This window comes from Rhodnius prolixus, unplaced genomic scaffold (genome assembly GCF_049639745.1).
Source record: "Rhodnius prolixus isolate KJV_2025 unplaced genomic scaffold, Rpr scaffold_8, whole genome shotgun sequence".
In the NCBI taxonomy this organism is placed as follows: Eukaryota; Metazoa; Arthropoda; class Insecta; order Hemiptera; family Reduviidae; genus Rhodnius; species Rhodnius prolixus.
Genome location: NW_027411593.1, coordinates 6,168,822 through 6,181,858, shown reverse-complemented (window position 1 = coordinate 6,181,858; position 13,037 = coordinate 6,168,822). Strand labels below are relative to the sequence as shown.

Genomic DNA, 13,037 nt, shown 5'->3' with positions numbered 1-13,037 from the left:
CTTTGAGATTAGCAACAATTACGCGAACAGATTGGTGACGCTAATTGGGAAGAAAAGATGTGCCATAATCAAATAATTTATTAAATGAATTTTTGGGAATAAACAAAATGAAATTATCTTGAAAATCGAGAAAGTTTTCTCAACAGCTTTTCTTTTTTTTTTTTTTTGAAAGCTCAATTAGAGACTTCTCCTGGACTGGATCTTCATGAAAAATTTATCAACACTTTCGTAATGAAACAAAACAGAATGCTTAATAAAAAGATATAAAGAATACTAGAAGAAGAAAAAGGCATTTGTTATGTAGCAGTAAGGTATATCTGAAATCTTTACGATTCCCTCGGGAATAAAAGGTTGCAAGTGTCTTAATTCAATAACACGTGGAAGAAAGAAAGAAGGAATTCCCCCACTCTAAGGTTGTCTGCATCACAGTTTTACTCAGAAGCCTTTGGAACAAGTTTTTTAACAGCGATATTCACTTAACCTTAGCAATATAACAGCATAGTTTGCCTTTACGACTTGCACAGAGGCGAGAAGGCGTTTGTAGCGAAGATATGGCCAATTTAACTCGCGTGATCCTTCTAACGGTTGGTTACAAAATAAAAGGCAATCACTGATTCAAATCCTTTTAATTTATTCTATTATTTCCTTTCTTTTATCGCTCATAAATAATGTTATAAAAGAGTGCGGATTTTCGTTTAAGATTTTTTCATACTAGAAATACACATTTTGGGATTCCCGAAATTACTTTGAACAAAATAAGCCCACCAAAATCATCTTGCCAATATCAGTCATGAATTGTTTATTTTTGCCGAGCTTTTGACCAAAGGACTAGGTCATCTTCAGGGTTTTATGTTATTGACAATTATAATATTTTTTTAACATTATTTTTTGTAAGGATGGTGTGTCTTCTATCCTATCTGCTTACATAAATCAGTCACCAAAAAACGATGAACTATACAGGGTGAACCAGTAAGTATTGTCAATAGGCCTACTGCGTGTAGTACATCTAAAGTGGAGTTCAATGACGTATTGGCCAACTTCATATTTTCCTCTGTTCTTGAGTGACGTCACTTTAAAGTTTTTTTCTAAAATCATTACTTTTTTCCAATAAAAATGTTATTACTCATAAAGTTTTAGTCCGAATTCAATTCTGATGACATGGTTAGAAAGACAGATAAATTTCCTAAACATTGACACCATTTTGAAGCATAAATTATTCTCCAAACTGCCTTAATCTTCCACCGGAACCTAGGAAAATAAAAGTAATCGAAATTTTTGAAGAAAACTCATTAGGCTCTTATTAGTGATCATTTTCAGACCTAGGTGCTGGCACTTTTTACAAAAGTTTTCTTGTCTAATAGGCTTTCAAACGATATATCATTTTCCAGGATTCCTTTTATCTTCGTATGAGAAATTGCGTTTGTTTTGCAAGAAAACGTGTTCACGAGCATACAGCAGTGATATTGTATTGTGTGGTTTAATTCATTAAACTCTTGTGGATGGACCAGTAGTCAATTTTTAAAGTAGTTTGTCTTATAATAAGGTAGTCTAAGGTTACTTATTGCTCATAAAAAAAAATCTAAACTGAAATATTTGACAAAATGTTAGATTTTGAAACTAAGCAAATTAGCCTTCGATTATAAAAATAGCACTTGTTTAAAATATTTTCTAACATCTCTAAGGAATACTGGAAAATGATATACCGTTTGAAAGTCCATTAGACAAGGAAACTTTTGTAAAAAGTGCCAGCACCTAGGTCTGAAAATGATCACATAAGAGCCTAATGAGTTTTCTTCAAAAATTTCGATTACTTTTATTTTCCTAGGTTCCGGTGGAAGATTAAGGCAGTTTGGAGAATAATTTATGCTTCAAAATGGTGTCAATGTTTAGGAAATTTATCTGTCTTTCTAACCGTGTCATCAGAATCGAATTCGGACTAAAACTTTCTGAGTAATAACATTTTTATTGGAAAAAAGTAAAGATTTTAGAAAAAAACTTTAAAGTGACGACACTCAAGAACAGAGGAAAATATGAAGTTGGCCAATACGTCATTGAACTCCACTTTAGATGTACTATACGCAGTAGGCCTATTGACAATACTTACTGGTTCACCCTGTATACTCTACAAAAACAATTTAAATTTGTCCATGATTTAGGCCTTAGCGATCCGTCAAAAAAATTATTTTTGCGGATTCTTTAGAGACCGCAACTAAAAGCATTTATTAAAAAGAACTCCAAATTTAAGAGTATAAGGGTTAATCAACCCTAATGCTTAACTTTTTTAAAACAGTAAGTTTTTGTTTGGGAGATAAGTTAATGAGATAGAGGAGGTTAAATTTTAAAGGTTTTCAAATTCGTTAAAATTACAAACCATTGTAATTTTTCTTCGTATTCTCCAGATTTAAATGAATACTTTTCTAATTAGTTGGGAAAAGGTAGCTGGTAGAAATTTTAATGTTTTAGTACTACTCGTAATAGTAAATAAGATATAGAAGGTTCAATTTTGCATGTTTTCAGATTGGTTTCAAATAAATCAAATTTCAAACCTTTATAACACTCTTCGTAATGTTCAGATTTCAATAAATTCTTTACCAAATTGTAGAGAAAACTTTCCTCTATAACTAGTATAAATCGCATTGTTTCAGTGGCAATAGTTAATGAGATATAGAAGGTTAATAGAAGATTTTGGTGGTTTTGCAAGTGGTTGAAATTTCAAACCTTTGTTTCTTCCTTAGCACAGATCTTAAACCAAGAATTCTCCAACTTACCATTTTTATTACGTTCTTACTAATGAGTGGAAATTCTAGAAATAAAACGGAAACTGAAAGTCTCTCAAATTACAATCACTCAGATCAAATTAAATTCAATAGCACATCCTATTTTTTAGTGGTAACAATAGATAACATGCTATTGTACAGAGGCAAGTTACATGCAAAGTAACATGCTATCGATACAATAGGCAAGTAAGCTAGGACAGAACCCACAACGTTACAGCATCCTGCTGTAATCCCCCCCCCGCACTAAGTTATGAAAATTTAGAGCTTGGGTGAGTACCAGGGTTGCGACAAGGGGTGTAGGCCTTCAAAGAACCTTCTTAATAATTTAGGGCGTCGTCTTTGGAATACTGATCAGCACTCCCGGCATTGGAGTGGTGTGTGTTGGTCTTTAGGGAGCGGTTATTCCTAACTGCTAGCTAACCCTTTGCCTCTTGGACTTCTCTCACCAGTGGAGGACACGAATCCCCAGATAGCAGATAGCCCCCCCCCCAAAAAAAAATAAATAAAAATAAAAATGAACAAAACATGTGGGGTATTATCTTTGCAGTTTTTTTTGTTAGCGTTCTCAGACTATTGCTCTTAATTTAAATCAGTTTCAAATTATCATCAGAATAATATAAATCACAATGCCACTGTTCGTTGATTATTCATGACCCATCAATAGAATAGAAGTAATTACAATATCTATTTCAATACCCTGTAGTAAGTAATCCTCTGTTTCTTCAGGAAGGACTTTACAACTACATAGCAAATTGTGTGTTCTGCAGGGAGCAGAATCTCATACTTAACTGCAATCTCGGGTGCTTAGTGCATTCGCTTTTCAAGTATCAGAATTTCCAATTCTTCCATTCTCTGTTCTGTCTTAATTGCAAGTACTGCAGATTTTGATATATATATGTATATGTTTTTAATATCCGTTCTGAGGTACTCTGAAAGAGAAAAGGTTTTTAAGTTATTCGACATTCTAGCTCAACTTAACTACTAACTTTGCTGTTTTCAATCAAATTTTTTAGTTTTATTTTTTTCATTTCTAGAGCCAACCCTGCGTTAGCTTTTTTCTGTTTTTTAATTGCGTCAAAGCATCAAATCTCATTTCTCATTAAAATGTTATTTAGAAAAAAAGAAAAAAAGTCTGTTGTTTCACCGACTTACGAGGGTCGTTTGAAAAGTCCGTGCAAAGTCAGAGAGATAGCACCACTGGCGCGTAACGAGGTTTTGTTTAGGTAGTAGCATCTCTTGGAAGAACACACACCAAGTTTCAGCCAGATCGGTCTATTTCTTTGTGTTTGGCATTCGTTTGAATCGAGGAAGTCGAGTGATTTTCAAAAAATGGACGTAAAAGAATTTCGTGTGTTGATTAAACACTACTTTATGAAAGGCAAAACGCCTCAGGAGACTAAAGAGAAGCTTGATAAACATTATGGTGACTCTGCACCTTCGATTAGAACAGTTTATAAGTGGTTTCAAAATTTTCGGAGTGGCTATATGGGCACAAGTGACGCTGAACGTTCTGGACGCCCTGTTGAGGTTACTACTCCAGAAATCATTGATAAAATCCATAATATGGTGATGGATGACAGAAGAGTGAAGGTGCGTGAGATTGCTAGTGCTGTGGGCATCTCGAATGAATGGGTACATAATATTTTGCATCAACATTTGGACATGACAAAGCTATCCGCAAGATGGGTGCCGCAATTGCTCACGCTTGACCAAAAACGAAATCGTGTGAAGTGTTGCAAGGACGGTTTGCAGCTGTTCCAGAAGAATCCGCAGGACTTTAAGCGTCGTTTCGTCACTGTGCATGAAACATGGATACATCACTACACTCTTGAGACCAAAGAACAATCTAAACAATGGGTTACCAAGGGGGAATCTGCGCCAAAAAAGGCGAAGACCGTTCCTTCGGCTGGAAAGATTATGGCGACTGTCTTTTGGGATTCGCAAGGAATAATCCTCATCGACTATCTGGAAAAGGGTAAAACTATTACACGTGCATATTATTCATCGTTATTGGACCTTTTGAAAACCGAGCTGCAAGAAAAACGCCCACGATTGGCCCACAAAAAAGTCCTTTTCCATCACGACAACGCACCAGCTCACACCTCAACAGTTGTGGTCGCAAAATTAATGGAAATAGGGTTCCAACTCGTTTCACATCCCCCCTATTCTCCAGACTTAGCTCCCTCGGACTACTATTTGTTCCCCAATATGAAGAAATGGCTGGCTGGAAAAAGATTTTATTCAAACGAGGAGGTGATTGCAGAAACGAATGGCTATTTTTCAGACTTGGACAAATCCTATTATTCGGAAGGGATCAACAAACTAGAGCAGCGTTGGACGAAGTGTATAAGCCTAAAAGGAGACTATGTTGAAAAATAAAAAAGGTTTACCCCAAAAAATTAAGTAGTTTTTATTTTTGCACGGACTTTTCAAACGACCCTCGTAGTTCGATAAGCTGTAAGTGTAACATGTGTTTCTACATTAATTCATTTTGATTTGTGGTTTTTAAACTAAATTTTCTTTGGTTTTTTGGCGCTTCCAGATTTCTTGTTTATAAATATAGAATCCAGTTTTCAAAACAAAACAAAATCCCAGCTTAAACAAAATTAATGTCCCAGAAAAAAGTTCATTATCTAATCAAAAACGTTTTAGATTATAAACTTCTAGGTCTCTTACTATAATTATTTGGGTTTTAAAAGTAGCTTTTGCTCAGAAAACGACATAAAAGAATAAAGTAAATACATTTTAATATATTTGTAGTGCAATAAATAAATATTTGTAGCCTTTATTGCCATTTTATGTACATAATAAATTTTTCGCATACAAAAGTTTTCCGAAAAAGAAATTTGAATCAAACAGGTGATGACAAATCATTTTGTTTTATTTTTTAATTATAGGTAAATACTTATTTTTTTTGTTTTACGAGAGATTATAGTTTTGGTTATATTTAGTTCGCATTTCTTTGGTTGTTCTTGAAGAACCAAAAAATGACCCAGGGCATAATGAACGTTCATTTCTCTTATTCTGTCCAGGTTGCTTTAAATCTCTTGCAATTGCCCAGCTATAAACTCTTTCTCTTTTCTTTGTAGATATTACTTTCAATCTATCTATAATTTCTCTATAATCCAATAAGTGAACACTACAGCTTAGACCTCTGAACTTCACTGAGGCGGTTACAAGCCTAATTATTAATAAGTTTTGTCAGCTCAGTTCTGAATTGAACTGCATCATAATAAAGTTAGTAGAACGCAGATTAGACAGGTATTTGTTGCAGAATGAATCTCATAGTGTAGTTGTGGATTAGTGGGTCTGTGATAATGAGCTGGATATGGTCTTTGGGTTCGCTAAACCCATAGTCGTACCTATCAACAACTCTTCAAGCTTTTTTTTTTGTGTGTGTCTATGTTTGTGCTGATTTTTTTAATTTCTAGAAGGAAATTCAATTACAGTTTAGTAGTTTAAACTACAATAATGAAACTGGTGTCCTGAATAATGAAGTTATCCTTTCTGATAAGACTGCTTCTTAAGCGATCTTGAATGCAAAAGAGTGAAGAATGAATAGGCTGCGTTCAACGTCTGCAACAAATATATCAATAAATAAGATGGCAATAATAATCAGCTTTGAATTCTTTTTTTGAAAGTTATGATAAAATTAGTGGCATTTTGCACTTTTTAAAAAGTTATTTTGTTTAAATGACTGAAATAATTATTTACCTGTTGTACTGACCTTTGAATAAGTTTCCATGTTGGCTTTCGTGTTGAACAATCCTTCCAAGCATAATTCCTGGCAAGTCATCTCTTGGACAATGCACACGGAACGTTGTAAATTTCTTGAAAATTGATACCAAGGAATATCATACGTTATTAAGTGTAGCTTTTCATTCTGTTTAAGCAACATACATTTCATAATATTAATAAAGTTAATCAAAAAAGTATGGAATGATTTCCCATTTCTCAAATTGTCTGTTCCATGTAGTATAACCGTAGTTTATGGATACAGCAACTGTAATTATTTATTAGGAGACTATTAGGACTTTAGTTCTCCACAGCGTTGCGCTAATATCGTTACGACTCATTCTTGTAAGCACAGCCGTGGTCACTTCAATAATAAAAACGTAACAAAGGTTATAAATATAATTTCGTTATGGTAATAGGTCACCTTTAAGATGACCGATAACATCAAATTTTAAGAAGGAGAAGTTATAATTTTTGCTAAGGCTGCAACTTAATCGCTCTTGAACGCAATCAAAAGAGTGAAGTGTGAATATAGTCTGAGCAGATATTTAAATTAAACCAGAATAAGTAAATCCTACTCCTCTGGGATTATCCTAGATCTTGGTGAATTCCAGAGTTGGAGCGGTGTTCCTAGAACTGTCTCAACTTTTCAATTAATTTGGGTTACGAGTTTTGAAATATATTTAGAAATATTTGATTAAATAGAATTTCTAAGTTGTAAAGAAATGTGTACATTTAGATGCATGTCACTCTGTTGCAAGTGACAGAATAAAGCAGAGAGGGACTCAAGTCAACTCTTGCACTTACTAAATCAGTGATGGTCTGCGCTAGCTTACAGACAGTGGTGATATTTACAAGTTCAGCAACAGCAATCGAAAGGGTGCCCAACGCTACTCCTGGCCTTTCAGCTCCCTGTGAACAGTATTTTACAGCCATTGAAATGGTTTACAGAAATATATTTGAAATATTAATTAACGTTCTTAAGAAACAAAAGAAATGAAAATATCTCCAGTTTTTTACTCACAAAGATCACTACCATCGCTGATATTCCCAAAACAATGCCTTCAGCTAGAAATGATGAGAACAGTGGTACTTTCCATACAGTATTGACCAATCTTATTAATCTGCAAATCATAAATTTAAAATTAAAACTGAGTCCTGAAAAAACATTTTGGCCCTGCTTGTTCTTCAAAATTAAACCCAAAAGATCAGGAGTGTGAAGAACAGATAATGTTTTATTGGGCTTTAATACATGATCCCGATCAGCAAACATCTTCAAGAGCAAATCTGAGATTAGATACCACGTGGATATCGTGTACTACGTTCGAAGAACATTGGAGAATGCGTCGATAACCACAGTATACAGTATTAGACTTGCTGGTGTGGAGTTAACCAAAATGAAGATTGGATGTGAGAGGTGGCCAAGAGTGGATAAGAGATAAAAAGGGGTTTTCAGCCGTTTTGGGTGGATAAGGACCCACTTAAGTGAAAGTCTTTAGTAATAAGATTAATGAAAGCCAACTGAAAATTTCAAAACTGTAATTCTTTTTTCTTTTCTTTTTTCATCTTATTTGTATATTTACAACTGCAACAATTGTTGCATCAAGTAAATTTGATCTTAGTGGTTCAGTTCACTTGTAATGTCATGGTTAGAGCAATCACCCACTCTATGAAAACTCTTTCACAATCATTTAATTACAATAGATCTTTAGGCCACTTCCGCTTCAAACGACGAGCAGGACTGTCGGGAAGGTGAGGAGAGGAGAGTTGTTGGACAAGAGGATTAGGATGGAGAGAGCTAGGAGGCTGTGAAATCTCGCGGTAGTAATGAGTGACGAAAGGGATGTGAAGGTCCAGTGTGTATGGTAAGATTAGAAATGTAGTATGGAGCATTCAGGATTTTCCGTAGGATTATAGTGTCTGCAGGCGTTTGGAGTTAGAGGGTTTGGCTGAGCCCCACACTTCTGCTCTGTGTGTCCATATGGGTCTTAACAGTGTCTTGTAAATTGTCAGTTTGTGATTCAAGTCGAGTTTGGATCTGCGGTCAAGTAGTCTTAATAATTCTTAGTTCTTCTAGGTAGTGCAATTTACAAAGGTTAAATAATAATTAATAAATCCAAACCTCAAAATTTGTTGATGATGTTGGATATTCTGTCGGAAACAAAATTTCAGACATTCCATGAATACTGGATCATCTTCAAAAATTTTACATCCTCTAAAGTTGTCCGTGGAAGCGGTAAGCACTGTTTTTTTGTACAACGAAATAGCCCTTTCATTCAAATTTTTAATGGACAAGATGAGTCGTTCTAACTGAATTATGATTTGTATGGTTGAAGTAAAGTAATAACTTACAAACGATGCCACTATTATTATTATTATATAACCACAAAAAGCTTGCTCTAAAAGAGCTAAATAAAAGTACAGTCCTTGGTGCGTGTCAAAGGGATACCATCCTGCAAGCGGGAGAATTGTATTAAATCCAGAGTTTGTATAAGTTCTTAAGTTCTCTGAGCCATATTTCTCATCCATCCAAGGTTTTATCAAAAGAATAACTGGTGCTACACTCAAATTGATGCATAGGTGTGTGATCATAAGTTTTCTTTTTATAGATTTGTACTTCATCGTCATTAGCAAATAATCATCGCTTGGCACCTCCTCTCCTTCGTAAGTATAGACACCATCGCCTATCATTTTGTGCGACATACAGAACTCATATCTTGTAGCGTTGAACATGATGATAATCAACATAAGTAGCGTTGAAAGAAGACCGAATTGGCCTATATTCATAACAAGTAAAAAATCTTCCGGATTAGATTTGATAATTGATATAATACCAAGCACATTTTGTATGCCTAACACAACAACGTAAATAATAAATTGCAATAAATGGATGCCAGCTGTAATTGGTGATTTTAAACTTGGATAAAATAGTGACAATTTTAGAAAATGGTAATATTCCTTAATGATTAACTTTTCCGTAACTTCATCTGAATATCTATTGTAATGCTGCAACAGAGAGCGTATTCGTTGCATGAAGTAAGCAGACATGCTCGCCAAATATGACTGAGCCAACAAAATGTATATTTTATTGAAAAAAAATTCAAAATATATAATCAATAAATCTTATAATAAATGCACCTTACACATTAGTAATTCAGCCTTATTTGCTGGTATATAATACAAATCAAGTACACCACGAATAATTTATTGTTCAAAGTGTAAAAACAATTATTTATTAATGTAGAGAGTCACCTGTTGTTTAACAGGTACGTTGTTAATATCTGATGTAATAGGTGTTCAATTAAACAGCTGTTAACAGTATTTTGGTAAAGTTGTAATTCTAAAATTACAACTTTACCAAAATACTGTTTTTTATATATCAATAGCTATCATTTTTAGCGTTGCACACTAAAAGGACGAAATATGTCATTTAAACAAAATATATAATTACTACACGAGATAAAGTTTACATATTAAGTTATGATAGTTATTCAAACTAGAAATTTTCTAATGCGTTTTGCAATTGTATCAATTTGTCAAATTTGATATTTCACCGACTGTTGTTTGTTTTGAATGAAATTGGAATCTTTTTATGAATCCAAAGATGAACCCTGTGGGCGGGGATTGTGTCGTAAGAAACAACTAAATAGAAGTCAATATTTCACGTAGTGAAGGGATTAGGTTAGTGTATACTGCATTCCAACGCGGAGATCCCGAATTCGTATCCAGCAGCTGGCCCCATAGACTTTCTTTCTTAAGGAGCTTTTTATAGTTCTCTGTCCGGTGATGGACAGTGTTGTCTATAACGAGAGAACAGTGCACTGAGTAAATACAATCTACTCACTTACTGTAAGACACAAACGCTATTCAACTCAGGGTTAGCTCACTGGGAATACCTGGCAATTGGCAGAGAAATTAGCCTCTTCACCAGATACGGTTGCTGAAATTTTAATCAGTGGTTTATTATATGATGTTTAGAAAATTTAAAGAGTTTTCCATAAGCGAATTGATTATTGGTAAACAGACCAACAGTAAACGACAAACAGTCCTCAAAATAAGCTTGTGGAGTATTGATTTTAAGATCGATTAGATTAAATAGATCTTAAGATTTAAGATCCATGGGTTCATTTAGTCCCCATGAAATTCAGAGCGATGAAGTGTCTTTCTTTTCTAGTCATTTACCCTCATTGTTTCCTAGTAGCCTCCGTTTCTTCGACCAAGCTAGCAGCAAGTTAATTTAGTTTACCAAGAACTCCATTTTCTTATCAATTAACCAAAATTGAGAATAAGCCCTTAAAGCCTCCAATTAAAAAAAGAAAAAGTCACAGTTTAAGTTGGCTTATCACTCTTTGGAAGGCTTCCCAGCGGAATTCCGTCCTCTCATCAGCACAGATCCTCGAATCCATCCAGTGCAAGACACAATTTCATTTCTGTTCATGCACAAATTGGATAGGAAATGTAATGTAGTCCCATAGAATTTAGATGCGAAATTATAGGTTGGCTAAATCAGATCTGATAGCTGGATTTACAATAAATCTATTTAATACAATAAGATTGACTATAAACTAAGCAATGCGATAGTGGTAGTGTTACTGAATGCATGGTAAGTTGCAATGTGCAATGTACAACAATAATTGCATCTAATCCCTTAAATCAGCTTTCCACTATATTGCAATTTAAGCCTTTATATCAATTAGATTCATTTCTTAATGCAATTAGTTTTGATCGCAGCAATTGAGGTATAATATTAAACGCAATAATCTTTTAAATATATATTTTAAATTTAATGAAAATGTACTCTAAATCACACGTTATTGCAGAAAGAGTACTTACATGTGCTCAGATAAATTGTCCAAAGAAGGCTGTCTATGAAAGCGTTGAATCCACGAAGTATTTTAGTTGGATACCATCTTGGAACCGGCGAAGCTTTGATAAATTCTTCCTCAGTGTAGATTTCCAAATCGGCTGTAAAAAAAAAAAAAATGGCCTAATCAATCCAAGCTCTTATCATTCAGAAGACAAGTCTACCAAACTGGGAAAATGATCTTCAGTTTTTCTTTGAATACATTCTATTTCCATGATTCCCTTTTTTATCATAAATTTCCTTTTGGTAGTACATACGTACAAAACCCCATCATTTTGAGTGACAAAGTTCATTAATATCTATGGAGATTTACATCAAAATAAAAAACTTAGAATGGTAATAATATAAATGTAGGTAATGTAAATTATCAGAGAACATTCTGGCTCGGATTTAATTATTATGTCTGTAAAAATTACCATATGAAGGATCAATGCACTTCATCTTAATGTTGCTGCAGAGAAGTTATATGCAATTCACTATTTAATGACCTAAATTGTGCTATGCCAGACAAGTTATTAATGTGCGCTTGTACCAGGATTTAATTGACTAAAATAATAGATAAATAGCGATTATTGCAATTGGTTAATAAATACGACGCAATTTAGATGTAGCAAATCAGCTGCAATTAGAGTCGAATGCACTATCATCACAGTATATGAATAGTGGAACCTAAGTAGACTCCCTAGTACTTAGCTACAGAGATTGACCAAGCGATGTAAAAAGATGTTGTGGTACTAATTGCAGGTCTGCGACTTCAATAGGTTTCTAAAGTCGTGCAACAGGGTAAAGCTTGATGAACTCAGTTTTGGAACTCCGCAGAATCTCTGGTCCATTCTAGCCCACCCATATAACCCAGGATGGCAAGGGATAGAGATCGATTGAAGGATTGGATTGGGGCTGCACGCCTGTATCTCGAGATACAGGGGTTTAAAAAAATGGGCCAATCACTGAAAATAAACTAGACCAAAAATGATTAAATACGTGTTTTTTATTTTTTCGAAATTTCCCGCCGATAAAAAAAAAAGTGGGTGGAGCAAATAACTTTGGTCACCCTGTATATTAATGAAAAACTAAATTCATTTAAATTAACAAAATCAAAGAATAAAACAAGGCAACAACTTACCTAATTAAGGACCATCCATCAATTCTTTTTTGATGTTCCTGACTAATTATTTATTTCTTTGTTGGCAAGAGTTATAAAGGCATGATTAAAATTCTTTATAAAACTAGAGTTCTATATTTACTAGAAAACATAGCTTTATATTTAATTGGAAAAACAATACAACTATTTAATGAATTATTTAGATAACTTTACATACTCTTTATTCTCTGATAGACTCCTAACTAAAGGAGGAAACACATTTCTCCGCAACTACTAAGATGCTACTGACTTATAAACCTGAGTTTTTGAGCCCCTCCTCAACAAGCAGACAACTTACTCGTAGTTGTGAAAGCTACATATTGACTCTATCATATTGATTCAGTTGAAATGATTATTAATAAGTGATACGAAAAAAACATATTTTTAAAATAAAATTGTCATACTACATTCTATTTTACTCTTAAAAAAAAAAAATAATTATGCATATATTTTTGAAGACGTCTCCAACAATTCGGTGTTCAGGATGGATCCAGATTTAACACAATAAATAAAATCCACG

General features: G+C 34.0%; 1 protein-coding gene across 6 annotated transcripts; it reads right to left on the bottom strand.

The window, feature by feature from the left end:
- Positions 1 to 5,809: 5,809 nt before the first annotated feature.
- Positions 5,810 to 12,983, bottom strand: LOC141450768 (uncharacterized). 6 transcript variants are annotated; one of them, XM_074121557.1, is made up of 6 exons: positions 12,500 to 12,983; positions 11,346 to 11,477; positions 7,537 to 7,636; positions 7,320 to 7,424; positions 6,505 to 6,660; positions 5,810 to 6,353 (listed from the first exon to the last, which is right to left on the bottom strand). In XM_074121557.1, the coding sequence occupies exons 3-6, from the start codon at positions 7,549 to 7,551 to the stop codon at positions 6,276 to 6,278; spliced, it is 354 nt and encodes a 117-aa protein (XP_073977658.1). In that variant the 5' UTR covers positions 7,552 to 7,636; positions 11,346 to 11,477; positions 12,500 to 12,983; the 3' UTR covers positions 5,810 to 6,275. The 6 variants fall into 6 exon arrangements, with proteins under 6 accessions (XP_073977658.1, XP_073977657.1, XP_073977656.1 ...); XM_074121556.1 differs by lacking the exon at positions 12,500 to 12,983 and adding an exon at positions 8,635 to 9,518 and having other exon boundaries at positions 11,346 to 11,711; XM_074121555.1 differs by lacking the exons at positions 11,346 to 11,477; positions 12,500 to 12,983 and adding an exon at positions 8,635 to 9,685 and having other exon boundaries at positions 6,492 to 6,607.
- Between the last annotated feature and the right edge of the window lie 54 nt (positions 12,984 to 13,037).

What these genes read in the sequence shown, in the direction of transcription:
- LOC141450768 (XM_074121551.1), bottom strand. Translation starts at nt 9,560, where the DNA reads ATGTCTGCTTACTTCATGCAACGAATACGCTCTCTGTTGCAGCATTAC. An exon ending in CATCATCAACAAATTTTGAG is followed by an intron (nt 7,637 to 8,634) that starts GTTTGGATTTAT and finishes TATGATTTGCAG; the next exon opens with ATTAATAAGATTGGTCAATA. An exon ending in ACATGGAAACTTATTCAAAG is followed by an intron (nt 6,354 to 6,504) that starts GTCAGTACAACA and finishes TATTTGTTGCAG; the next exon opens with ACGTTGAACGCAGCCTATTC.